Source organism: Semicossyphus pulcher, unplaced genomic scaffold, assembly GCF_022749685.1.
Source record: "Semicossyphus pulcher isolate SPU_LCO1_2020_fin unplaced genomic scaffold, fSemPul1.0.p SCAF_19, whole genome shotgun sequence".
NCBI classification, from domain to species: domain Eukaryota; kingdom Metazoa; phylum Chordata; class Actinopteri; order Labriformes; family Labridae; genus Semicossyphus; species Semicossyphus pulcher.
In genome coordinates, this window is record NW_027211692.1 from 12,805,045 (window position 1) to 12,831,038 (window position 25,994).

The window sequence follows — 25,994 nt, forward strand, 5'->3', positions numbered from 1 at the left end:
GAGGAGAGGAAGAGGCAGAGGAGGAGGAGGAGGAGGGGGGGACATAAAGAGAACGACAGAAACAGGCAGGCAAAGCGCAGATGAAAGGGTGCACAAAGAGGCCAGAGTGGGATATATGACAATGATACATCAGCGCACTTATCTCCCGGTTCTGATGAGCTAATTGAATGGCAAAGAGCAGATCTGTATTTATCTGTAGATGTAATAGCACCTGTGATCCCCTCTCCGCAAACCTGACAGTGCCTCTCCTTATCATAAAAGCTGCAAAGACAAGTTGCAATAATAAAGCCTTTACCTGTTTGCCTACAGGTGAGTCGGATGTTTGCAGACTCCCCTCTGGATGTCGCCGGGAACCTTGACAACAAGAGCTTGCGTTATGTGATCACCCGGAGAGAGGACAAAGAGCGAGGAGACGAAACAGAAGGATGAAAGGAGAGGGAAGAGGAGGAGCTGTAAAAAGTCTCGCCAGGCTGTGAAGTTGCGGCGTACAGTGTGTGCTAATGTAATTATATGCAATAAAGTGGTGACTCTACAAAATGAGGCCCTTTGTTGTTGTGACTTTAATCTGTCTTCACTTATCAGCACAGATACAGGACGTCTGAGAATAATGACTCGTAAATTACACAACAAAGCACCTGAACAATGTTTAGTATAAAAGATAATAGAACATGCACCAGACACAACAAAACAGCAAATGCGCGATAACTTAACAAAGACTGAACAACAGATACAGCAAGTTCATCTCTTTTTGTGCGACTTATGATTGTAGGGCAAGTTCGACATTTTCAGAAAGACGCTTATTTGCTTTCCTGCTGAAAGTTAGTTGAAGAAATCAATGCCACTCTCATGTCTGTGCGATAAAAAGGTCTGCCAGCAGCCGGTTAGCTTAGCTTAAGAGGTGGGATCGGCTAAAGCTAGTAAGAATGTCTCCTACCAGCACCTCTGATATCTTGCCTGTTTAATCAGTACAAAAACAGACAGATAAAAATGAAATGTTGGGTTTTTACGGACTCGTTTGGCGGGTTGCAGTGACTTTGTGATTTCTGCCTTGAAGCAATGTTGGTAAATCAGGAAAACCTTTAGTCATTCTGACCAGGGAGTCATCACACATACAGTAACGCAGGGTTGCACAAGCATGAAATCAACATTGGTGTGTGTTCACCTCCAGTTCTCTTTGATTCTAAGCGAGCAAAGAGGGTGGAATAAAACTTTGCTTACTTTTACATCTTTGCTTCTGGTGAACTTTGACCTGCGACGTTGCAGGTTCAACCAAATCAAAGAAGTGTGTGTGGTTGATCCTCCTCCACATTCACACAGGTGTCTGATCCATTATTCAAAAAAAGTGCTCAATTCGTTTGTTGGAATTTCTAGCAGTTAAAGTAAAACTAGATTCGCACACTGTGTTTAACCTCCTCCTGGTTTACTAGTGTCAATGCTGGATTTTATTTAGATCTAACTGCCAACAGTGGAGCCTTCAGGTATTTTTTTTATCAGCTAGTTGGCAGTGCTGTACTTCTTTTCACCATCCATCCATTATCTATACAGCTTATTATGTTCAGGGTTGCGGGGGGCTGGAGCCAATCCCAGCCGTCATTAGGCAAGAGGCGTTGATACACCATGCACTGGTCGCCAGTCAATCACAGGGCTGACACATAGAGACGCTCACATTCACACATACAGGCAATTTTAGAGTCACCAATGAAGCTAACGAGCATGTCTTTGCCCACTTTGTCCGAACCAGGATTTGAACTAGGAATCCACCAGGTGGGAGATACTGTTACTGTCAGAATTTTCCCAAATCAGGTTACAATCAAGTAAGAATCTGACATGATCAGTTTTCCGACATGAGCGCAGCATTGTTTTCACACAGAGGTTGCATTAGCTTACTGGACAAAGCCAGCCTGGCTAGTTCAGCCCGTTTTCCCTCTTATAGCTAAGCTAAGCTGCTGACACCACTTTCACGTTTAGCATACAGACATGTGAGAAGTATTGATCTTCTGTCTAACTCTTAGCTAGCTACCATCCCAAAAATGCTGAACTATTCCTTTAACAAATGAACCGTGTAAAAAGGAAAACATAAGTTGTACCAGAAGTGGTCAAAGCTTTAAACTCAGGGACCAACAGGCTCGGTCCCTCTGAGACTAATTATACAATAATCATATCAGTTTGGAAACAAATCTCAGAGGCTGTTTGAGAAGAAGTCCATGTAATCATGTCAGGTTTGGAGCTTCGACAGCCAGTCTCTTGGAGGTGCTCTGAAGATGAGCAGGGTTTGCGGTTTCCAGGCCAAAACTCAACAGCTTCAACATCTCTTTCTTTGCGTTCCAGATGTGCGCTCTCCATGTGCTTTTCATTTCACCTAACTTTATTTTAAGCAGATATTCTTGGCAGCTTGTCTTGTCTTACCTCAGTTTTAACAAGGCGGAGCAACCCGACAGAGACATAGAGAAGAAAAAGGAAGAAATATGTTTGACAGGCTAACACGAGATGAACCCTGAGGTCTTTCCAAAAATCTGTTTGACACTAAATACAATATTTTGGGTCCGGTACAGAATTCAGCCTGAGGAGCTTCACAACATCAGCCAGGGAAACTGATGTGTGTTTACTATGTTTTATCTGCAGGAAGAAAGAAAGATACCAAAAGCTTCATGACTCTTTATGAGGCTATATATCATCGTGCAACATTGTACAAGTGCTGCCGCTAAAGTTATGTCGGATCGACAGGGTCAGAAAGTCTCCTCATGTGGATGAAATGCTCAACATCTCATGTCTGCAAAGAGCTGTGTTTTTACAGCTGTACTCACACATGATTAAAAAAAACGCAATAAAAGGCAAATAAATTGTAATAATAAAAGTATAAGACACATGATATCAACAAATATTGTACGTCCAGTCATGGAAAAAAAAATCTCCCACATCCATCACAGTTTCACACATACATACAAAATAAGACTACACTCTCAAAGGGAAGCTCGTCTTTGTCTCTCCCGGATTGCAGCAGTTAGAGGAGGGGGCTGAAGGCGCTTGATCTTTATAGCAGAGAATGACAGGGGGTCCGAAATGCTGCCAAATCCAGATCCTTCAGAGTTGTCTGAAGAAAAACAGAGAAACAATCATCCAAAACAACTCTTCTTCAAATACTGCTTAAAAGAAATGGTGGAAATATGCTTCTTTTCTTTCAGGAAGAGAGTAAGAACGGTATCACTGTCAGGTCTGTTCGTGAAATAAGAAGCTACAGCTAGCAGACTGGAGGACATGGAGGGGGACAGCTAGCATGTTAGCTAACCTGACATTTTGTTTTCTTGTGTGATCAATCTGGAAAAAAGAGTAGAAGTGACATTTGTGAGCTGAACTATTCTTGGTGCGTAGTAGTAACCAAATGGTTGACTGGCAGCGGCTCAGAGGCAAGAAACAGGCCTGCACAGAACCCCCCGTAAAACAGTGAGTTAGCGTTTGTATGCTTTGATTTTGGTACAGATTTTTTAAAGTATATACCGGTAGTCGGATTTAAAATGTTGAGCAAGCTGTGGAGGTGCTGGTAAGAGGACTGTGGTACCTTTCGTCAGAGTCAGGCTGGCTGCTGTTTATAGCCATATACTGTATTTTAAAGTAGGTTGTTCGATTCTATCATGTACTATTTGTCAAATTAGACCCGTTATGTAAGTGAAAAATAAATATGGTGTTTGTACACAGCCCTGGCTTTGTAAAAGACTTAAAAGTAGCGCAGAGTGAGCCTTGTGACACAAGTTAGCGTTCCTGCACTACACTCAAACATCTGCCAGCTACACTTCCTCTTCCACGTCCTCGCTCACAACGAATGGAGCTACACCGTGGTACCAATATGCTCGAGCAGCAGACGCCCCAGCCAGCTGCAACTTTATTTAGGTTTTTGTAGTGAAATGAGGAGGTATCATGTAACTCGTCATCTGAACTTCATGAATTTACTGTTCCTCGCCCATGTCTAGCGACAGGAATGAGAATAGAAACAGGGTGTCAGGGCCAAAACTGTGTGACGCGTGGTGCTGGATTGCTCGCAGCCAGTTAGAACGCTCCAATAGGAAACAATGGAATTGAGCTGATTTCGTCGCTGGTGCTTGCTCACGCCTCAAACTGTTAGGACATGGTGTAACATATAGGTTGTTATCAGTAGTTTAAGTTGTTCCCTTGAAAATGTGCATCCATATATTTTGGGGGGACGGAGCTTCTGAAGGAGCACTAAAGAAGGGGGTATAATTGTTCGGCTTGTTCAGTAAGCTTTAGATTTAGTTTTCTTTTGTCAGAGCCAAGCTGTTTCCGCCTGTTTTCAGTATTTGTGCTAAGCTAAGCTAACTGTAGCTGCTGGTAGACAAGTTTCAGAGTGCTATCAATCTTCTCTTCCAACCCTTAAATAAGCGTTTTCCCTCATATTGTGAAACTGTTTCTCTTAATCATTGTGAAGCTTTGAATTTTTGCTCCTCACCATGAATGCCGATCATGTGCTCCAGGATCAGGACCCTCTCAGCCAGGATCTTCAGGGCCTCCCTGAGCTGCTGCACGGCCTCGCCCTGAAAAACACCGTCAGGGGTTTTTTGGGGGCAATTTTTAAAATGACCTCAAGAGGAGCAAAATAATGATGCATCTCACCTCATTTAAGCCTTCTCCTGGCTCTCCTTTTGGCCCGGGCGCTCCCTGTGTAACGAGATTAAAATAATCTTGTCATCTCTGTGTTGTGTGTGTGTGTTTTATGCAAAACACAATCCTCATACTCACGGGTTGACCCCGCTCGCCTGCTACACCTGGAGACCCCTGGTGGAGAAGGAACAGAGAGGAATAATTTAGCACTCCTGCGCGCACTAACATTCTTTATCCCCCGTGTTAATCTGCCTCTTCACCAGATCTCCAATCTTAAATCAAGCTAGTTTAGAAAGGGGATCAGGTTTAAAGACAGAGGCCCACCAGAGAGAAGGATAAAAGCGAGTACCCGACGTGGCCGCCCTGATTAGTGAGGCCCGGCCTCGGACGAGAGCGGAGGGAGAAAGAGGAGGATTAGTCACGGCTTTGGGTGCGTCTTTGAAGAAAAGCTTGTTCACCTTTAATGTGTTTAAGATTGCATGACAGCTCTGACCATTTACAAACCGTCCAACAGAAAGCATTTTGATAGTTCATCAGAATCAAATATGTTCAGGCAGCGTGCTAATCCAATAACGAGGGCGGGTTTTTAAGCAGCCTCACCTTTTCCCCTGGATCTCCTCTAGGCCCAAGATCCCCAGGCTTGCCTTGGAGGCCGCCATTGCCCTTATGTCAGACAAACAGAAGGTCAGCCATTAAAGATGCCAGTTATACACTTGTATTTATATTGATTATTAGATACAGATAAACGCACATCTAGTCCTGGCGATCCTGGTTTCCCTACAGGTCCTTGTAGTCCTGGAGGGCCTGAAAAAAAGCATTCACACAAATGTTTAAATTCTGCTCTGACTATTGTGCAATGTGAAAATTCAATTCTGCCAATTTAACAAAGTTTAATTTAATCTAAAAATTACATATTTTTTTAGATTTTCAAAATAAACACCAGTTGAACCTGTGTTCTCAATGTCTTGTTTCAAATCAAATTAGCTGTCTAACAATGTTTGACATGACTAATTCATTTTGTATGTGATATATGCAAAACATCTGTGGTAAAATATTCCAATTAAACTCAGCTCACTCTGTTCCAGTTCACTTCTTTGTTACTGCACAATTACGTCAAATATAACATTGATGTTATTGTGTAATTCGTGGTCTTATAAAATAGCATGACATGTTTCCATCTTTGAAATGAAGGGATCTTTACCAGAGTGTAAAATAACATCCTTAATACTCATATCGGGTTAATAAACAAGCTGAGGACATGCTCTCCCATGAACCTCAGGAAGGAAACATCCTGTATTCATACCTGAGGGACCGGCAGGACCAGTAGGACCAGATGGACCAGGTGGACCAGGAGGTCCGGCGACAATCTCAGGAACAGGGAGTGCTGGACTGACGGCCATCTCCTCTGCAGAGACAAGAAAATCCAAATTTGAATGTAAAGTTTTGTTAACTTAATAAAGTGGAGACTTTAATAATAGAAACATTTGATAGCACTTTCTATGAAGACCACGTCTATAGTGCTTTATGGGGGCATTTATAGTGAATTATATGCATTTGTAAATCAGCAATGAGATGTTACGATGACGCATGCATTATGATAGATGCATCAATATGACTTCACTTTAATTAACACATACCATGATTGCTTACAATACTGCATGGGTAATTAGAGCATACTAGTGTTTATAGTTATAGGTAGTCATGATGCATTACAAGCCCCAAATGTCAGCCAGTAGTTTTTTAAGTAGTCGAGAGCATCCATAGACATGTTCATGAAACTTCTAAAACATATGTGTGTTTATAAGGCCAGTCATAAAGGATTACAAATACATTATAATTCACTATGAATGACCTAATAACGCACTATAGATGTGGTCTGCATAGAAAGTGTTACCGAAAATGAGCCTAATAGCAGACTTTCAGTCATTACAAATGTGATTATGACCATATGTTAATATGGACATATGGTCATAACAACTCTGTTAATGTGCAGTTACTTAAAATACCTTTACTGTCTGCAATGTTGACATTATTCTAATGTCCCTTTCAACAGATTCAGACATAAACTTTGCTCTTTATATACAGTATATACGTTAATGACTTTGAGTTAAAGAGATTTTTATAAAAGCTTTCACTGTTCAGATTAGCTGAGGTGACTCACAGGCAAGTTGTTTACAACATAATCAGTTTGACCTCAAACATGAAATATCCATTAATATCAATATTCTGTTCATTTTTTCCTCTATTTTATTTGAGCAAAACTTAATTCTCTGCCAGCCTTCACTTGTCTCCCCCGTACATCAATGCACATTTGGTTCACTCTAAATACCAAATACGGATGTTGATGCACCATAAAGAAAAGAAGGACACATTAGAATAAAAAAGTCAAGGATAAATGAGTCGTTCGCTGCAGCAAGACACCAAACATTAAATGAAAATGTGTATTTTCTTAGTCGACATTGTTTCCTCACAGATGTAGTCAAATTAGCCGTAAATCCAATCAAAATGGTCACTCGTGATGCGTTCAAGGCACACTTAAACTGTTTTTGATTTGTTGCCTTTTTTGGACAGGACAGCTGAAGAGAGACAGGAAACGTGGGGAGGAGAGAGTGGGAAATGACATGCACCAAATAATCACAGGCCGGGGGTCAAACCTGCGATTAGTGCAACAAGGACTGTAGCCTCTGTATGTGGGGCCTGCTTTACCAACTGAACTAAACCAGCACCCTGTGCATGTCTCTCAGATAGTTGTTTGTTGTGTCCACCCATATACCTATACAATTGGAGTCTCAAACCTCCCACACTCAGGGGTTGTGATGCTTTTTTTTACCCTAACAGAAGAGTTAAGACATCAACGGTCACTAGTCAGGCTGCAGATTTTCATCAGCACTCAACAGTAGGATTAGATCCAGTGCGATCGACAGGAACAGCTGCTCGATCTAACACAGGTCCCATTAATGGAGCAGTAAATGTTTGGACATGATCCCTCCTCACAGAAAACACTCAGGAAGTGGAAGTGGTTGCTTGTTCTCAGCATGTAGGATGTTTTAAAGCATGCTTGTAAGTTTAAATTTGTTTGCAACCGCGCCACACTTCCTCTCCACTTTAACATATGTTCAGAATCAGCGTTGAGACAGCACTGTTACACCATGGCTGCAGTCCACCGAACGGCTCTAGAAGGAGCAGATTTCCCTCTGGAACTAATTTCCTAATGTTACAGTCTCCTCGAGCCTGGCTGCCTCCCCGAGAAACTCCACATGAGTGGCAGACTATCTCCTCCCTCGTTCATAGCCGGCCCAGATTTTGGCTCCAGGCCTAGGCCTGTTCCCCCCAAACGCAGACTGTTGTGCTGACAGCTAACAAATTAGGCCTGATTTACAGCCAGTTGGCCCCCCCTCAGCTTACATGGTCCCACAGACCCAAATCTACATAGTTCCAGACCCGCAGACACGGTCCCGGGCTCAGAAAGGCAGACGCAGCCAAAAAGCCTAATCGGAGCCAGCAGTCCTCATGAGGTAATGATTATAGCGTGGACTTCTGCTGCCTCCCTGTGGTGAAAGCTGGGTGTTTAATGCCAGGGATGTAACTTCTGCACGTTCTTCAATGCATGTTGCAAAAGATCTGAAGGTTTTAACATCTCAAACCATGAAAAACAGATGCTTTTATATGTGTTTTAACACTTTATATTGTACAGATCTTTGTGAGGAGAGGACAAAAAGGAAGATGAATGACAAATATCTTTTGTTGTTTTAAAAACCACCTGAGCTAACTCCTTAATGTTGAGTTTGGCTTCTCTGTTGTTGCTGGTGCTTAATGAGGTTACAGTAAACAGTGGCCCAGCAGCAGCTTAACACACGGAAACAATCAGACGAAATCAAAGCCAGACCTTTAAACGCTGCACAGAAACAATACTCTCTCCGTTATGACTTTAAGTCCTCTGCTGAAAGCTACAGACGCATGCTGCTCTCTTAAACACTTGGCAACAGTTTGCTTTGGTCTCTGCTCTTCCACCTGTGCCCCTTTTAAACCATTCTCCAAACATAGAAGCCCATCTGGCCAGGCCAAAAAGAACAACAGGATAAATATACTGCGTTAAAACTGGTGAAGGACATGACTCATTGTTGGTTAAACTGTGAATAAATGGACGAGTGGTTTTGGCATCAATTCAGACCATCCCGAAACTCAACGCTTCGATGGTTTTACAAATCGTTCTTGGGTCAGAATTCAACCACGTGTGTGTGATCGCCGTCCATTATGTTCTCATTTGAGGCCATCTGGGACAATTTAGTCTGAAGTCGCTGTAAATGAGTGAATTTAAAGGTTGAGTAGTCGGCTCACCTTGATTGTCCACATGAAAAACGTCACCCCGCGCTCGGTTGGGGAAGGAGCCCGGCCCTGGAGGACCAGGTGGACCAGGAGGGCCGGGGAGACCTCCTTCTCCTGGTAGACCTCTGCCACCCTTTGGTCCTGAGCACAAAGGAACATTACAAAATAAAGCAAACCCATAAGTTGTGTTAAACAGGAAATTGTCCTCAAAACATCTGAAGGCTGGAAGATCTCATCCTAAATGTTTAACCTGTGGGTCCAGGGAGGCCAGCTCTTCCAGACGGACCAGGAGGTCCAGCAGAACCTGGAAGCCCTGGTGGTCCGATGGGTCCTGGAGGACCCCTACCTACTGCTAGTAAAAAAAACAACAACCCAGAAACAATCAGAGTCAGATGTTTAGTTTAAGGGCTAACTCTCTTCAAAATGATACAAAAGGGACTCAGCCTTTAAAAATCGGAGGTGATGGGTTTTAAATTTCTGGAGAAACGGCGTAAAGGGTGAGAGACTACGACTAAAAGTTATCTCAACCTCTGCTGTTTCAGTTTTTTCCTCTTTTAGGGATAAAAGGGGGTTAAATCAGTCCCACACAAGTTTCTCAACTTTACATTGGTGTTAAAGTAAATTTAACAAAAAACAATGGAAAGGAATCGTGTCCTGGCATTAGCAGCAGCTTTACACCTGGAAATTGTACCCTCAAAAAAACGAAAGGATTAGCTTAGCAACAAAGTTGATGTTTAAAGTCCTGCCCCTTCTTCATTTTGATTGGTCGTTGAGGGAGAAGGGACACAGACGAGCGTGGAGGTGTTCCAAAAGTTTAACTTTTTTCAACTGAGAGCGAAAAGATAAAATAAAAATAAAAACTAACCCTGAGAGCATTTTTGCGCTGAAAATCCTGAACTGGGTTTGTATAGACGCTGCCAGCCATTAGTGGACACAGGCCCTTAAGATGTGATTTAGGGGTAAAACTTGAAATATGCTTGTTTTTCCAACAAACTTTATTAGAAGTTTGATTTAAAAAACTTTTCTGAACTCTGAACTATGGGAACTCACGCTGCCACTTTCTATTGTTTCTTTTCAAAAACACACATTAAGATATCAACTTCAACACTTCAACATCGCGCCTTGCCTTTTCAAAGATAGATATCAGAAAACACCTCCTCTATATATTTCAGGAAGCATTTTTTGTGTGTGCTGTGTTGTCACCTGGCGGCAGGTACGACGACGGTCCAATAGGAGTGGGTTTGGGTGCGTCCACCTCATTGTCCGATGATCCCGCTGGTAAACTGATGACTGTGGTCAGGGAAGAACGTCCCCCTTCAAACTGCTTGATCTGGAACAAGAGCAGCAGATTTTAGACACATCTACACTCTGGTAATATGTGTACAAACGCTTACACTCAAAGGATAAAAAAAGGCTTCTTTACCTTTGATTCAATGGCATTTATTCTGCTGTTCATGTCGGTGAAACTGGTACAGTTCAAACACTCTGTAAGACAAAAACACAGACAAGGATGAGAGTTTAGTTTGCAGGCAGACATGCTGCTCCTTCCCCATCTGTCTTTCTTTTCATCCCTGTTTCTTTTTTCGTCCTGGCTCCATCAGACGTATCTTTCTCTCTCACACTGCGCAGGTCAAGCCAACATACACAAGATCAACGTCCATCAAACCAGACCCAAGAATTTATGAGGGATTCCTCCTTAAATCATGTCGCTCACTCGCAGAATAAATATTATTAGACCTCTTGTTAAATTCTCTCGCTTGCTGACACACACAAACACAGGCTCGACACACACACACACACACCTGCTCGTCCCCTGAGTCTACATGTTTTACTGTCCGTCTGCCGACTCACAGAGATGACCTGTGTACTCACACTCACATCCTCCTGAAGATACCAAAACTAAAACCATGAACTGTTAACCCTTACTTGACCTTTATAAAATACAGCTTTACTTGTGGGATGTCTTTTTAAACCTGCTGTTGTTGATTTCTTGGGGGGGGTAGTTAGCATCTGCAAACAGTTGACATCCAGCAAACATGGACCAACATTATAATACACACAAGCCATAGCTCTGGCTTAGACGTAGAGAGAATCACCCTCCAAACGGAAGGTTGGCGGTTAATTTCCCAGCTCCTCCAATCTACATACCAAATCCTTGGGCATGGCTACTTCCGGAGAGAGACTGTATAGACTGTAAAAAAAGATGGACGACATGACAGCTCCCTACAAGGGAAGACAAAACATTTGCAGCACCCCCTGCTGACTGGCTGCAGGTCATAAAGCCCGCCTCCTCCATGTTAACAGATGGGACATGAGTCAAACTATAAAATCAAAATACACGCATTCTTTTTTTTAAACGTGGTTTCTTTCATTATAGTTAGTTCTTATCATGTTGATTTACGTTCAAGTGTTCATTTTTCTGACAAGTTTATTTTTAATTAGTTATTTGATGCTTTAAAAAGGATGATTGACAGCTCTGTTGACAAATACGGCTCCTGCAGGAGGAGGAACGGCGAGAGGAAACGTAACTAAAACAATCACTATAGTCATTGAAGTTTTGCGAACGTCTGCTTCAGACCAACACAAGAAGCTGTTCTGCTGTTAAATATGAGGGATCATTACTGGTTTTTTTCCTGCAAGTCAAGTGTGTGTTTTGGTTAGCAGAAGTGGCTACGGTGGCTCCACCCACTGATCTCTCCTGCACAGCTCTGGCATCAAATGACGTCACCATCACAAGATGGCAGTGCTCACCTCAAGGGTATTTTGGCTTCAATTTTGAGAGCAGATGGAGAGGGTCGTCCATCTATATATACAGTCATTGGATCAGACCAACACAAGAAGTTGCTCTGCTGTTGAATGTGCAGATATGAGGGATCTTTGCCGTGTGTTTTGGCTACTGTGCAGACTCAGGCTCCAAAATCGCAAGATGGCGACGCCCATTGCGAGGGTATTTTGGATATGCTTTTGTACAATGAGGAGGTGGAGAGGCATCGTCCATCTTTATACAGTCATTGGTATGAATGCTTAGCTGATTGCCCTTGCATGGCTCTACATCAGTGTGAAAGGATGAATGTGACATGTAGTGTAAAAGCACCTTGTGTGGTCTGAAGACTAGAAGTACATAAGTCAAATATGAACTTACATCAAATTAGCACCATAATAAATCAACTTCCAATGCGAACTCTTTTTTAGCTTTGTTTTGGTCCCCACCAACTCATGCAGCAAAAAGCGGACTCTTTAGCTGCTAAATGCTCCACTATGTTCACCGGCATAGTGAACAAAGTGTTTAATTTGTTAATTTAAAACAAAACAATGAGCTGAAAGACACTAAAAAAGTATTTTTTTAGGTTTCTTGAAAAATCCCGTTTGCTGGTAACCTTCTCTGTCCTCATCAGTCTGTTTTGAACACTTTGGTCATCCCTCCCACAAATTATGCCATTCTAGCTATACCACTAAAACCACAGATACCTTTACATTCCTCACTGAGCTGCAATTTTGAACCCTTTACATGAGCTGTAACTCCAAATCCAAAACAAAATTTCACGGAAGAAAACCCAGCATTTGTTCTAAATGTGCGTTTCCTCTGGTCTTTGGCTCATAAGACATCCGGAATGTCAGCTGTCAGTCCCACAGATGGGACTCACCCACATTGTGGTCATAGAGGGGATACCTAGAACAAGGAACAACTGGTGCTCATAAATAACTACCGCACAAACAAAAATGACCCAAACAGCTCTGGTTTCTTGCCTGAATCATCGTCTCTGACCGCGGGACGCAGGGTACAAATGTCAACCGCTGAGGTTTCCACTTCAAATAGCTCAGGGTGAACGTCTGAACCGTGTCCGGGTGTCTACAATCGTGTACATCCAGTTCAGTGGTGTATCAGTCTCATGGGTGTGGTCGCTCGATGCTCTGACATCTTGAATCTCGCCTTGGAGCGCAGCCACAAACGGAAACAACAATCAACAGCTCGACACAAAACACATTCCTCTGAATTCAGAAACCCAAATACAGAGATGTTCACCAAAATGACCCCACATGAGCCGTTTGTTGTGACTGTCTGCACGGAGGTTTCTCCAGTAAATACACAAAGGACATCACACTGCACAAAGGAAAGACTGCGGGCAATCATGGGCTCCATAATGTGAGAGGACTGATGAGCTGATATGCCTTCATCTCCACCCACAGTTATTCATCATCGGCCCACAGGAAGTCTCCACCCTCTGACACTCTCTCTCTCTAATATACAGGACATCAATCTGCGATGCATTCCAACTGTTATTCTTCCATGATGTCGTGACATTTACTGTTTAGCCTCACTTGCGGCGTCGCTCTGGGAAAGGCAATGTCAGTCTGCAAGACGGACAGAAGACTCTGGTCTAGACGGAAATATCTTAACCAATATACAACAGATGTTCATAGTTTCCAGAGGATTCATTCAGATGATTTTAGTAACGCCATGACTTTTCCTTCGGCGTTCAGGGTTTCGGTTTTGGTAAAATTACTTGACAAATATCAGATGGATTGCCAAGAAATTGGGAGCAGATAGCTATCCATATTACCTGCAGATGTACCCTACTGACTTGACTCTTCCTCAAGTTTTCACCCATCAAGTAAAGTATCTGTCATGAAGTTTGGAAAACATAATATTGCCTTATCTTAAAATAGATTGAAATCATCTCTGTGAAACCTTAACATCTCAGGTCAAAAGGTCCTTGATCACTTTACCCTGACTTGCAAAACCAAAAGCATTACCTCAGCTGTGCTCAGCCATATGTGAATTAGCAAACATGCTACGCTTAATGGTGAAACTTGCCCTCACAATCACATTGACATTTGTACTGATGCAAGTTACTAAAAATTACAGTTTTACTTATAGTTAACTCAAGCGGCAACCTTGGGCATTGGAAAATGAAGCCAATGCGAAAGTGCAAAAAACTGCAGTTCCTGGAGTGGCCACTTGAGGCTGCCTCCAGAAACCAAGAAATAACATTACGGCAGATGGGAAAATTTTTACAGCACAAATAGACATGTTTACAGCCTGGAACAAAAAACGGTTTAGTTATAAATCGCTATCAAGATAACTGTAGGGGGGGTGAATCTTTTATAACACACCCGTTTTAATTATATTTAGCCTTAAATTTTAGGGCCATGGTCACTTGATTGACAGGTGGATACTGCCAGCTGTCTGCTAGACGTCAACACAGACCCACAGTCACGGAACTTAACTTTCTTGTTTGTGTTGTTGGAGCTAGCTCAACTAGCTCATTCACAAGCTAATGGATTAGCCACTGACACAGACTGTTTAGCTTTGGCTCTCACTCCTCTGCGGCACCACCCTCTCATCCAAATATGGTCACTTCTGGCTCCGGAAAACCAACATGGCAGCAGTAAAATCCCGATGGCTTCATTTACACATGGGTGACGTCATGGTGGCTACTTCCATAATTTATACAGTCTATTGATTTACTCTATGCATCAAAATACAAGAAAACACAGTATTGTAGAAAATGTGTAATATTGTTGGCACTTCCTTTCTCATAAGCTTTAGAGCATCGCATCACGTCTCGACAAAGCCGAAAACAAGTCAAGGGTTCCCAGCTACTTCAGACATGGCTGTAATAACTGAGAGGAACTGGAGCTGAAGACTGCAGACATATTGGACAGCAGAGTAGCTTCCTAAATGTTGAGGAAATAAGTTTGACATTGACAAAATTACAGAAGCTATTTCAGCAGAGGCTAACCCTAAGACAGAGGACTCTTCATGTACTTAATGTTAGCATGTTTGCTTTGACGATGTTAGCGTGTGGAGTTAAGCATTTAGCTCAAAGCGCTGTAGCCGTACTAAAGGAAGAAGCTAGCTTGGTTGTACTGTAACTTTAAACAAGTACAAGAGCGTATTTAATTATATATTGATAGTGACTGGAGAGTTCAGTAATTTATGACATGTGATAAGCAAAGCTGTGACGTCCATGATGGCTTTCTGCTTCTCAAACACTCTGCAGGCCCACTCTTCACTGCTAATGAGATGATTTGTCCAATCTTCATCTGTTGTCTAATGGACCAGAAAGAAACCACCCAAATCTTATAACGTTACAAACACACACCACAGGAAAACACCAGATCTGAGCCGCTCTACCATAAATACGAACCAGAGCAAAAACATCTCTTTTTTTCTGAAGGTGGCGGGCGGGATTTCTGTTCCTGCAGTTGGAATTTAATTATGTTGGGTTAGAAAACCAAACTTCCGCTGGGCTTGAGCTGATGTTTAGAGCGGGACCGCAGCTATAGAGTCTGTTTGGATCCATAATTACACCATGGCAACATAAGACCGGCTTATTTTTCTTGGCTTGTGCTCAGCTCATGGGAAAGATTCAGAATTGTGTTGTCTTTAGTGGGAAGCCAAATAAACAGGAGGAAGGGGGAACTTTTTCTGAGACCTGAAGGAAGGAGTTTTTGAAATATTCAGATGCTGCAGCTCGTCTCTGGAAATTCACTAGAAAACAAGGCCAAGTCTAGCAGCTTTAAAAGCAGCAATATGTTATTATGCATGATATTAAACTACTGAAAATGATTCACAGACCACAGCATACTTTGATTAAATAACACATTATTGATAGGAATATTAGATTGCTGGGTAATGCAGCATGTAAAAAGAAAGCATGTCCATAAATAACATGATTCAGAAGCAATCTGTCATTTGCCTCATGTGATAATCTCTATTGTTAAATGGATGAAAACTGAGAGACGAGAGCAGACGGGCTCCTTGGATCAAACTCCCTCCAGGCGAAGAGCGGAGAGTAAACAAGATTAGAAACTCTTGGAAGATAAATCTTCATTTAAACACCAGGGGAACCAAAACAAAGACCATATTTCATCTCAGCAAACTAAAAAAAAACACAGGCCGATTAAATGAATCAAACCTTCCAGTGTTGTGCGATCGACAGTACAAGACGGCACAGGATATTTTGGCAGGAGTGTAAGTCAGACTGTGGAGACATTTCCTACATTAGACCTGGATACAGATCAAAGAAATCTCTCGCTTTCTTGCAGCTCCTTTGCACACACAAACACAGACAGACAGACGAGCTTAACCGCAACACAAACCATGACGCGCACAGCTGTGGACGCTCGTTTTCATCGCCGCTAAACACTTTCTCTGTCTGTGCGAGTGAGCAGGACGGAAGGATGATGTATTGAAACATCTTTTTGGACCGGCCTCAGAGTCGCTGTCACATTCCCAAGATACACAGACAAGTGTGTGCCCAGTCTGAATGCTGTGTGTGTGTGTGCAGACCACAGTCGGAGTCCAAGGGCTGGCTGTGTCCCAGGAGCCTTCTGTGTTTCGGCCCCAGCCAGCAAGTGGTCAGCTATTGCTGGCGTGAAGAACAGCTGGCACAGAACACACACACACACACACACACACACACACACACACACACACAGACGGACAGACAGACAGACACACTCCTACTGTCACAAACTCACTAAATCACACACCCACTCCAACTGCGGTGGCTGCTCGAGGATGGTGAATGGAGCTTTTTTTTGAAAGCCACGATGTCTAGGCGTCCACAGTGGGACCATTTAGCATTTTTCACCATGATGCCATCTGACAGACCACACACTGTTCCATTTAACTGAAGCTTTGGGAACATTTTGCATGAAGGAAATTCTTGGAATTTTGTAGAATTTCCCAATAAAATTGATGCAAGGTGCCCGTATTTCATGCAAGAACAAGATGCGGTCAAAGACTAAATAATGGACTTCAAAAGCATCATTATTAATCTGACATTCCTCCACACAGAATGATGCTACTTTACTACATTTCTTCAAATCTGGGAGAACATTTTTTGGCTGAGCGCCGGGGTCAGCCCTACACATGGGTCTGTATGTGACTGACTGAGTAACTGACTGAGGGAGTGATGGTACTTTCAGAGGCCAAGAGAGTTGCGACATCACAATGGCGGATCATGGAGCATATTGGACCTTTAGTGACAAGACTCTCTGAGACTGTCTTTACGGCTCTGGATACTTTGTTCAGGGAGTAGGCTCCTCCGCTGTCCTCACCTACGTCCACAGCGCACACCTGCTTTCAAACACGTTGTCATCGGCATCATGAGGACAGTCCTCAAAGCGCACATTGACCTGATGCGGTCAGCCACATACGAGGTTTTGACCTAGTCTTGTTTTGTCGTAAACTCATGTTACCAGATGGCATCCACTTCCATCACTATCCAGACCTTCAGCCAAGATAGCACGGACTGCTCCGGTGCTAAAAGGTTAGCATCATACCAGTCACAGTAAGAGATTGACAGACCTTGCAGGTGCAGAGACATCAGGTCATCGTCATGCTCTGAGGTAATGTTGAAGATGATGTTCGTTGGGGGGGGGGGGTATCAAGCATTTGAACCTAAAAAAATGTTGCCCTTATTTCAGTATGGTTGACACCAGCAGGTGGCCCTTTTTGGTTTGGTGCTTACCAAGCAACATTCACCGATCAGCCATGACAGCCCTGACCCGTTGAGGCATGGACTCCACTAGACCTCTGAAGGTGTGCTGAGGTATCTGGCACCAAGACGTTAGCAGCAGATCCTTTAAGTCCTGTAAGTTGTAAGTGGGGCCTCCATGTTTGTCCAGCACATCCCACAGATGCTCAATTGGATTGAGATCTGGGGAATTTGGAGGCCAAGTCAAACCGTTCCTGAACCACCGTTGCAGTGTGGCAGGGCGCGTTATCCTGCTGAAAGAGGCCACTGCCATTAGGGGATAAAATTTTTACATGGTCCCGTTCTGATGCTCGCGTGCCCATTGTAGGTGCTTTCTGCAGTGAACGGGGGTCAGCATGGGCACCCTGACCGGCCTGCGTCTACGCAGCCACATACACAACAAACCCTGATGCACTGTGTGTTCTGACACCTTTCTATCAGAAACAGCATCAACTTTTTCAGCAATTTGAGCTACAGAAGCTCTTCTGTTGGATCGGACCACACAGGCCAGCCTTCGCTCTCCACTCGACCTGTCGTAATGTTATGAGAGTTCTCTAGCGTCTTGAAAGGGCACATCTATATTCCCAGGGACCTTTGCTCTCAAGCTCAATATCCTGTTGATACGACAAATTAAGGAGAATGTTTATTATTTTCTTGCTTATCAATATTTTAACCTTAGGTCCAACCTTCAGCGTATGTTCCTGTGGGTTAATATGTTCACACAAACTCATCTCCTATTAATGATGCATTCAAATGTACGCCCTTAATTTGTGTCTGCAGCGGTTGAACTGACACCGCATTTAAAATGTCTATCTCCCATAGGAACATAAGGAAGCCCGATGTTTTTTCTTGTTTCATTTTGTGCACAACTTAGCACAAGTGTTGATAAGGTAATTTGTTCCTTAGCAAACAAAATGAAAACAGATAATACGTCATACGACTTCCAACCATAAGAGGGCAATTTCCAGAAGCCCCTGAAGGCAGCAGACTGACAGACATATGCACACTTGTATATTAACAGATAGAGCTCCTGGCAGCACAAACCTATAGATTACACAAACCCTTCATGGACACATGTGGCTTCGATCAACCTCAGAGACCTCACCAGGAACCTTTCCAGGAACTCTACCTGCTTAACTCAACATAAACAGATGTATGGACCTGCAGACGGAAAGACAGAGGGACTAATGGAGGCAGGAAGACCTCGATGATAAGCTGCTGAAAGAAATGAAAAACCACAGGAGCACGAACTGATAGATCCTCATCCATCAGGCAGATCAGACCAGGACCAGGAACAGCTGAGCTATCCCATCGCTCCCTGCAGGTCAAAGGTCACCTTCTGACCTATATTTGAGCACAGCCAGGGACGTAACAGAGACATCAGTCATATCCTCGCACTGTGGAGGGTGCACATGTGGGATATGGTTCTGTTTTATCACTTTACTCCGAGGAGAGGATGGCGGCAGATCTAAAGGACACAGGAAGTGAGATAAAGAGGCGAGGAATATGGAAGATAAAGAGCCTGGCAGTGGCCAGAAATATCAAGGGCAAAGAGAGGGCAAAACAGCAAATGCCTGCGAGGGGAAGAGATGATAAAAGGGAAAAAATGGAGGAAAGGTATCTTCAAATGATATATTATAGCTGGTGTTCAAGATAATCCCTCCAACAATGGGTTTTAACACACTTCCTCCTCATCCAGCTGCAGAGGGGAAACAGTGACTTTAGCCGCTTCATAGCTGCAGCATTAACAAATTAGCACTTTTGACATCCTAAGCTGTCAGCCAACTTTTCACTTCTTTAATTAAATTCATCACTTCACTTAAAAAAAGACGTGTTCTGGCACATGCAGCTTGAAACCCCGTCAGACGTCTTGTGCATGCGATCAAAGGTTGCTGCTGTCATCAGCGGAGGTCCTGGCACTTATTATTTTTGGATGAGGCTCCCTCGAACACACACGTTACCCATAATCCCTTCTGCTAATATGATCATCGGTGCAGATAGGTGCTGGTATGCTGCTGTGACAGATCGAGGGAAGGGGAGGAGGAGGAGGAGGAGGAGGAGGAGGAGGAGGAGGGGGGCAATGGCAGGGAAATTACGAACACATTTTTCCAAAAATGTGTTCCAATATGTTCCATGGCGTCATGTGTTAGCACGACTCTGCTGAAAGCAAAATGTAAATCTTGAGATGCACTGTACGCGGCCAGCACAAACCAGACTGTCAAATGTATTGACGGGTCAGGGTGTCAAAGACATGTATTCAGAAAACACCCACTTTCCATTAGCAAACACAGAAACATTCAGGCTGTGCGGCTGGCTCCGACAGGAAATCCATGATATGAGGTTATGACAAGGGGTAAAAAGCCCACACTCACGTGTAGAACAAAAATAGGATGTTTAAAAGGCCAGAAACCAACTGTGAAAATGTGCTTTGACGAGCTCCAACAGCGTGACTTGTTCAGATTTGTCCAGATTTAAGTTCTTAAAGTCGAAACATTATCAGGGCTGCATCTAAGAATTGTTTGGGGTCATTTGAGCAATTATTCTTTGGATGTATCGTGCGAGAAAACAAAACACGTGAAATTCTGGAGCTGGTTTTGCACAGCGGTTAAATCAGCGGCCCGTGTACAGAGGCCACGGTCATTGATGCGAGGGCCCCGGGTTCAACTCACACCCTCGGCCCTTTGCCGCATGTCATCCTCCATTCTCTCTTTTCCCTTGTTTCTAACACTATCCACTGTCCTCTTTATCAAGAAAGACATAAAGAGACAAAAAAATTTGCTTAAAAAAAAGACAGAACTGTGAAGCCTCTGTTTGCTCTGATTATAAAGGCGGAGTCAAAAATCCCACAGGCGCTACTTCCTGATAAAGCTTGACACAACATGCAGATTAGACCTTTATATTGTGTACTGTGTTCCCCGTAACAGCCCAAACACCTATAAAACCACAGCACATCAAGGTCATTTTGTGTCTTACCTTCATTATAAAGGCCTTTTTAGAAAAAATGATGTTAATATGACAACAAGGAGGTCTGAAAATGATGCAGGGTTCAAAGCATGAAAACACCACGAGCATGTAGAGAGAAACAAGCATCTCACAAAGGCTTAGCTTCAACTCTCCCTTTCTTTATGTATCTTTATCTACATCTCCAAGGGCCTCGGGGGCCTCTGAAGTGGAGCCAGGACTCCATCATACTAAGACCAGAGGTGATGTCATCTTCATTGGTTAAGGCTGTCCTCTCTGGCTCTGATAAAACAGCTGGCTTAAAGCCGGCAGAGCTGCACACAGCGCTGGCTGAGTGACATAAACACACACACACAGACACACACACACACACGCACACTCTGTAAGACAGAAAACTGTCCGCTCCTAAAGAATAGTTCAACTTTTTTTAAATGCTCAGAGTTAGATGAGAAGATTGATACCACTCTCTGTCTGTACGCTAAATATGAAGCTAACTCAACAACAACTAGAGTCTATGGCACACTGATGAAAGCCTTTGCATTTGCAGCATTACAAACTGGATGTCTGTGGTGACTTTCGCTGAAAAAAATCACAAGTGGCGCCCAGTTAGTGATGCGTTTTCCATCACTCAGCAGTGGTTGGTCTGCCAGAGAGGGTAGGCGGAGCTAAGCGGCTGCTTTTCCGGTCTCTGCAAGCGCTACGAGTAAACAGTAATCTACTATGGCTGAATGAACAAAGAAAAGATCGATGACTACAGATACAACTTCAAAAATAAGAGAAAATCCAAGGAAAAAGAAACAAATTTGATGCTCAGATGAAGGCAAACAGTCTGAAAAGGAAAGCGACCGTCAGCGAGGAAAATCAAGAGTTACAACCGTAACAAAGGGAGCCAACCGTGGACGTCTGGTTATCTGGGACGTAAGCATCCATAATTACCTTTAATCGCCATAAAGAGAACAAAACAGAGGACTTTGAGATTAGCGCTTTAAATCTACCTCCTAATTAACCCGTAATATGTTCTTGTATCTTCTTCCAGGAGCATCGCCTTCCATGACATTTTTCTGCTGAACTAAGCTAAGCTAAACTGGGCTAAGCTAACCATCTCCTGCATTTTGAACGGACAGACAGAAGAGAACGGGATCAATCTTCTTGCTGAGCTCTCGCCAACAAAGCTAACAACATATTTTTAACCGAACTGTCAAACCCATTCTTTTAAGTAGAGATATGAAAGTAAGTATTTATAATGATGCACTCAGTGAAAAGCATTTTTTTAGTTCTTAAACATAACGTGCCTTTTTTCCCTGTCATCAACAGCCATCAGATAAAAGTCAACTGAAACCAAACAGTAACATCTGTATTCAACATTTTACAGCTAGCCAAAAATCAAAGCCATGAGGGCAAAATACACTGAAAACGTCTGACCTGTAAGTTCTTTTGACCAAAAACATGAAGATTTCTTCAGAGAACCAATGAAAAAGTTTGTTGTATAACTTTTCTTGAAGTAAGACTTTGAGGAACATCCATTATTTCTTAATGTTTCCCTCCAGACCCATTTTGCAGAGTGTTTATTTACTCTGCTTTGGTTTGTATTTTGTTAAACATGATTTTCCCACATTAAAAGTTCATATAAAACCTCTGACAAGGTTCTGGAAGCAAATCTCCTCTTTGTCTCTCAGTGAGACTTTCTGGATCAGGCCTCGAGCCCACCCCTCTACTCACATTGTGAAAGAGATGTCTGTAAATCAGTGGAAGTTATTTTAGGTACATTAACTTCCCAAGACGAACACTTCACTTATTTAAATCAAGATTTCCCAACAGTTTTTATTGCCAAAATGGACACGTACCAACTCTAGCTCGCTTGGGTGCGTTTCAATCTCAGATTTAATGAAGAATTCTCCCCGAACGCTCTAGTGACAAACTTTGCGAGTCAGTCTGGATAAGGTCAGTGATTTAAGGGGACGTGAACATAAGGAAAACACATCTTAATACTGCATCTGACTTCCCTGCCTTTGTTGCACAGGCGTTAATCCACTCGAGGAGAGCCCGCCTTTGTTTCCGAGCCTGATCTGAGTGCGGTCACGTTTGTTACAAAGACCCTCCGAAGGAGTGTCATGCTCGTTAATCTCTGTGGGGCCACTTTCCCACAGAACCGGCTCTCTGCTCCGCTGCCGTCTGGGCAGCTGGACGAGCCCTGTGGGACGGGAACACTCCTCATTACACTTCTCTCCTCTACAAAGCCTCTTCCATCGCTGCCAAATCTAACACCTTGTTGTTTTCTGTGCACTCGTCCTAACTCTCTCTCCCCTCTGCGTCCTCTCTTTCTCCGACACACTGACCTCCTGCCAGCTCTCCCTCCTCTCCTCTCCTCGCCGCGAAGCAGACTGCGCAGTGACGTCAGCCTCTGTCTTTAAGGTCTCCTCACTTCTGTCTCCTTCCATATGGAGGCAATTTTCCTCCATTCGTCTCTCTCTCTGCAGCCATTCGAACTTGCATTTCAGCTCACGTTAAACAAACAGCCGCATTACTCCTTCACACTCCTGCAACCACTTTGCTCTCAAGTGAACCATAATCTCTGGCGTTACAGACTCAGCGGATGTGTTAATCTCTGTGTGGAATATTATCCACAGCCAGGGAAAATAATGGTCTCCGAAATGCTTTGTAATAATGTCTGTGTTTATTCCATTAGTATTAATGTGTGCTTTCTTAACTCGTGGTAAATCTCGCCCCTTCCAAGTGCAACAATGAATAATTCTGCAAAATGGAACAAGGTGCAGTAATTATGAGCAATAACAAAACTTGCTCATTGAGGTAACTGTTAATGTTGGACAAATTTGGACGCGGCATGCCAGTGCTTTTCAAATACAGGCAAATTGCTGCGTTGTCCAACCCGAAGAATCCACCAAGTTGCTGGTTTAGAAGCTGTTAAAATACCTCTGCAGCCACAAGACCCAGTTTACATGCATCTATAGGTTCAAAATACAATATGTGAAAACATGTTTGTCAGTGTGGTTTGGCGCAATGGACACTTATATAGAGATGTACGCATATATATATATAAAGAGCTGTTAAGGCAGCCTGACATTAGACCTCAATCCGCCCTCACTTTCTCTTTCTTTAGGCTGACTGTGGTGGCTCGCCCCTGGGTGAAAATGTCGGTCTGTACTGGGCTCGCAGTCTGCGGTCTGTGGTATCCAGAAGCAGTGCGGCCGAGATGACATCCCACTTTACAAGCTGCTCGGCTGGACGTCCATCTGAGCCTTTTTTATTCATTCTTCTGACTGTTAAAGCCATGATGATATTCGGAGCGACAGGCAAAACTGCCTCTGTGCTGTCTGTGAGTATAATACAGTATGTGTGTGTCAAGCGCGCGTACCTCGTTCCAGGAACAGAGAGGTTTGAACGCGCGGATATAAAAGGAAAAGCCACAAGTCACAACGTAATCCAAAACAGGCTTCAATCTTAATTCAACACAACTTTATAGTGATATCAAAAGGCCAGCCCCTGCACAGAAGCACCATGAGAAAGCTACACGACTTCACACCACCACGCATAAAAAGAGTGACTGATGTGGGTAAGAGCTGCTAAAGAGGCACACATGAACACATGGCCTTTATTTCAGGTCTCCGTCGCGTTCTCCCCTCCCCTGAAAGAGTAACATCGTGTGAAAGAAGGAAAAGGAGCACAGATTGGAAACTCACCTTCCCGACACTCCTCTCCCACAAACCCAGGGCAGCATCTCCACTCCAGCGCAGTGACCTGCTTGTAGGCAACCTTGAAGGACGGCCTGATCAGGGTCCTGTAGCTGAAACAGCACAGTGACTGGAGTCAGGGACATGTACATGTAGAAACACACACATGCAAATGCACAGACATGATAATCACATACAGGTGATCTTTGGATACTTTGGGTGTTCTGTGCTGAGAGTTTGACCTTTGAAGGAGATTTGTATTTCAAAATATGCAAAGTAAAAGTTTTTGATTTTGTTTGTTTGTTTGTTTGCAGGGCTTTCTTGGACACTTCATGTGAGGACAAAAAACGAAGAGAGAGGGGGAGAAAATGACAAGCAGAAAATGTCCCAGTGCAGATCTGAAAAGGGAATATATACCTCTAATGAACTTATACCTTTAAATGGGACCTTTAAAAGAGTTTAAAGGTCCTGTAAGGAGTTTTTTTTATTGGTTACTGGTTGGAAATAGACTGAAATTAATATTAGTGCCTCCATATGAGCTACAAAAGCAAAGCAGACCATCAGCGAGAAGACTTATTATTTCTATATAGTCGTTTTAAATGCCTGTGACCGCTGCCACCGGGTCAGTGTCAGACGAGGTGATTAAAGGACTTTGTTTACCCACTGCAAAAATTCACGGTGAGTGACACATTTGACCGTTAAGACTGGACAGGATCAGCAAAGAGAGAAGACATACTGCTCTGTCCGCAGGGGTCGCCAAGATCGAAGTTCCTCACAGTAGCTTTAAGTTCAATTAAGTTCATCATGTTGATGATACATCCTGTTACTTTATGAAAGCAAGACTTGTAGACTGTAAATATGGCACAACAGAAACCGCAAATGCCCCTGTCGCCATGCAGGATGCCTCCTCGTCTTGATTCATTCTCAAAGGCAAAACAGTGTAATCTCAACAGCAGCGCTGACAGGAAATGAGGGTTTGGCTGTAAGGGAGGTAGCTGTGAGGATATTTGGGGGTACCTGATGACTTTGGAGCAGGGTCCGGGCCATCGGCATCCCTGAAACACTCTCTGCACTGAGGTTTCTGTCCCGTTCTGCACCTGACAGGACACTGTTCTGGAAACAGTGTACTGACACCAGTTCCTAAAATACAATGGATGGAGATTTCAGACGTATAATTAATACTAGACGAGATAAACCCCACATAATCAATACAGTTATGAAAAAGAGCTGCAGCACTCACATAATTATTTGTTTCTCCTCAGGACACAGAATCAAAATCAAACTTTTACATCTTCAGGTAAAAGGCATCATTCACACATGAGCTCACCTGAGTTGTGTGCTGGACCCGGTACCTGGTGGTCCATTGCTGCCGCTCTGCTCCGATTTGATTCTCTGCCGCTGCACAGTGATGCCTGGAAAGCGATAAACAAACCCTGTCTCCAGCGAAGGACAGACTAAACTCATCCACATGCACAGCGCGTAAAGGAACGATAAAGCCATCATCGTCTTTTGATTGATCCCTGACAGAGTAATCCGCAGATACCGAAGATTTTCAAGTAAATCCTGAAGTTATAAATCCGTCTTTGACAGATCTACAGGAATGGGTAAAGAAAGTCTAAGCAAACCCCACTGAAACCCTTAATAAGTTTGTCATTGCATCTCCCCCGACGAGAAACAAACTGTCCCTCTCAAAAGCCCAACATGAATGACACACAGCCTCTTCCTATAGAATAATGCGTGTTCCTGACGTTTGACATCGTGCCGAGGACTGGGGAGTCAAATATCCAGTGTGCGTAAAAAGCGCGCGGAGTGTGAGGGCTGGAGACAGAGTGCGTAAAAGCGCAGCTGGTCTCGATCGCAAAACCACGAGCCGTCAGTTTTCATACAGGTCCTATGATGTGAACGAGACGGCTTATAG

General features: G+C 43.4%; 1 protein-coding gene across 1 annotated transcript; it reads right to left on the reverse strand.

The window, feature by feature from the left end:
* Window positions 1–542: 542 nt before the first annotated feature.
* On the reverse strand, window positions 543–25,826 carry col26a1 (collagen, type XXVI, alpha 1). The gene is made up of 14 exons (XM_069668565.1): window positions 25,404–25,826; window positions 25,094–25,216; window positions 24,086–24,189; window positions 10,361–10,422; window positions 10,141–10,267; window positions 9,188–9,289; window positions 8,950–9,078; window positions 5,915–6,016; window positions 5,363–5,415; window positions 5,212–5,274; window positions 4,750–4,785; window positions 4,624–4,668; window positions 4,460–4,544; window positions 543–3,091 (listed from the first exon to the last, which is right to left on the reverse strand). The coding sequence occupies exons 1-14, from the start codon at window positions 25,577–25,579 to the stop codon at window positions 2,961–2,963; spliced, it is 1,338 nt and encodes a 445-aa protein (XP_069524666.1). The 5' UTR covers window positions 25,580–25,826; the 3' UTR covers window positions 543–2,960.
* Window positions 25,827–25,994: the final 168 nt, after the last annotated feature.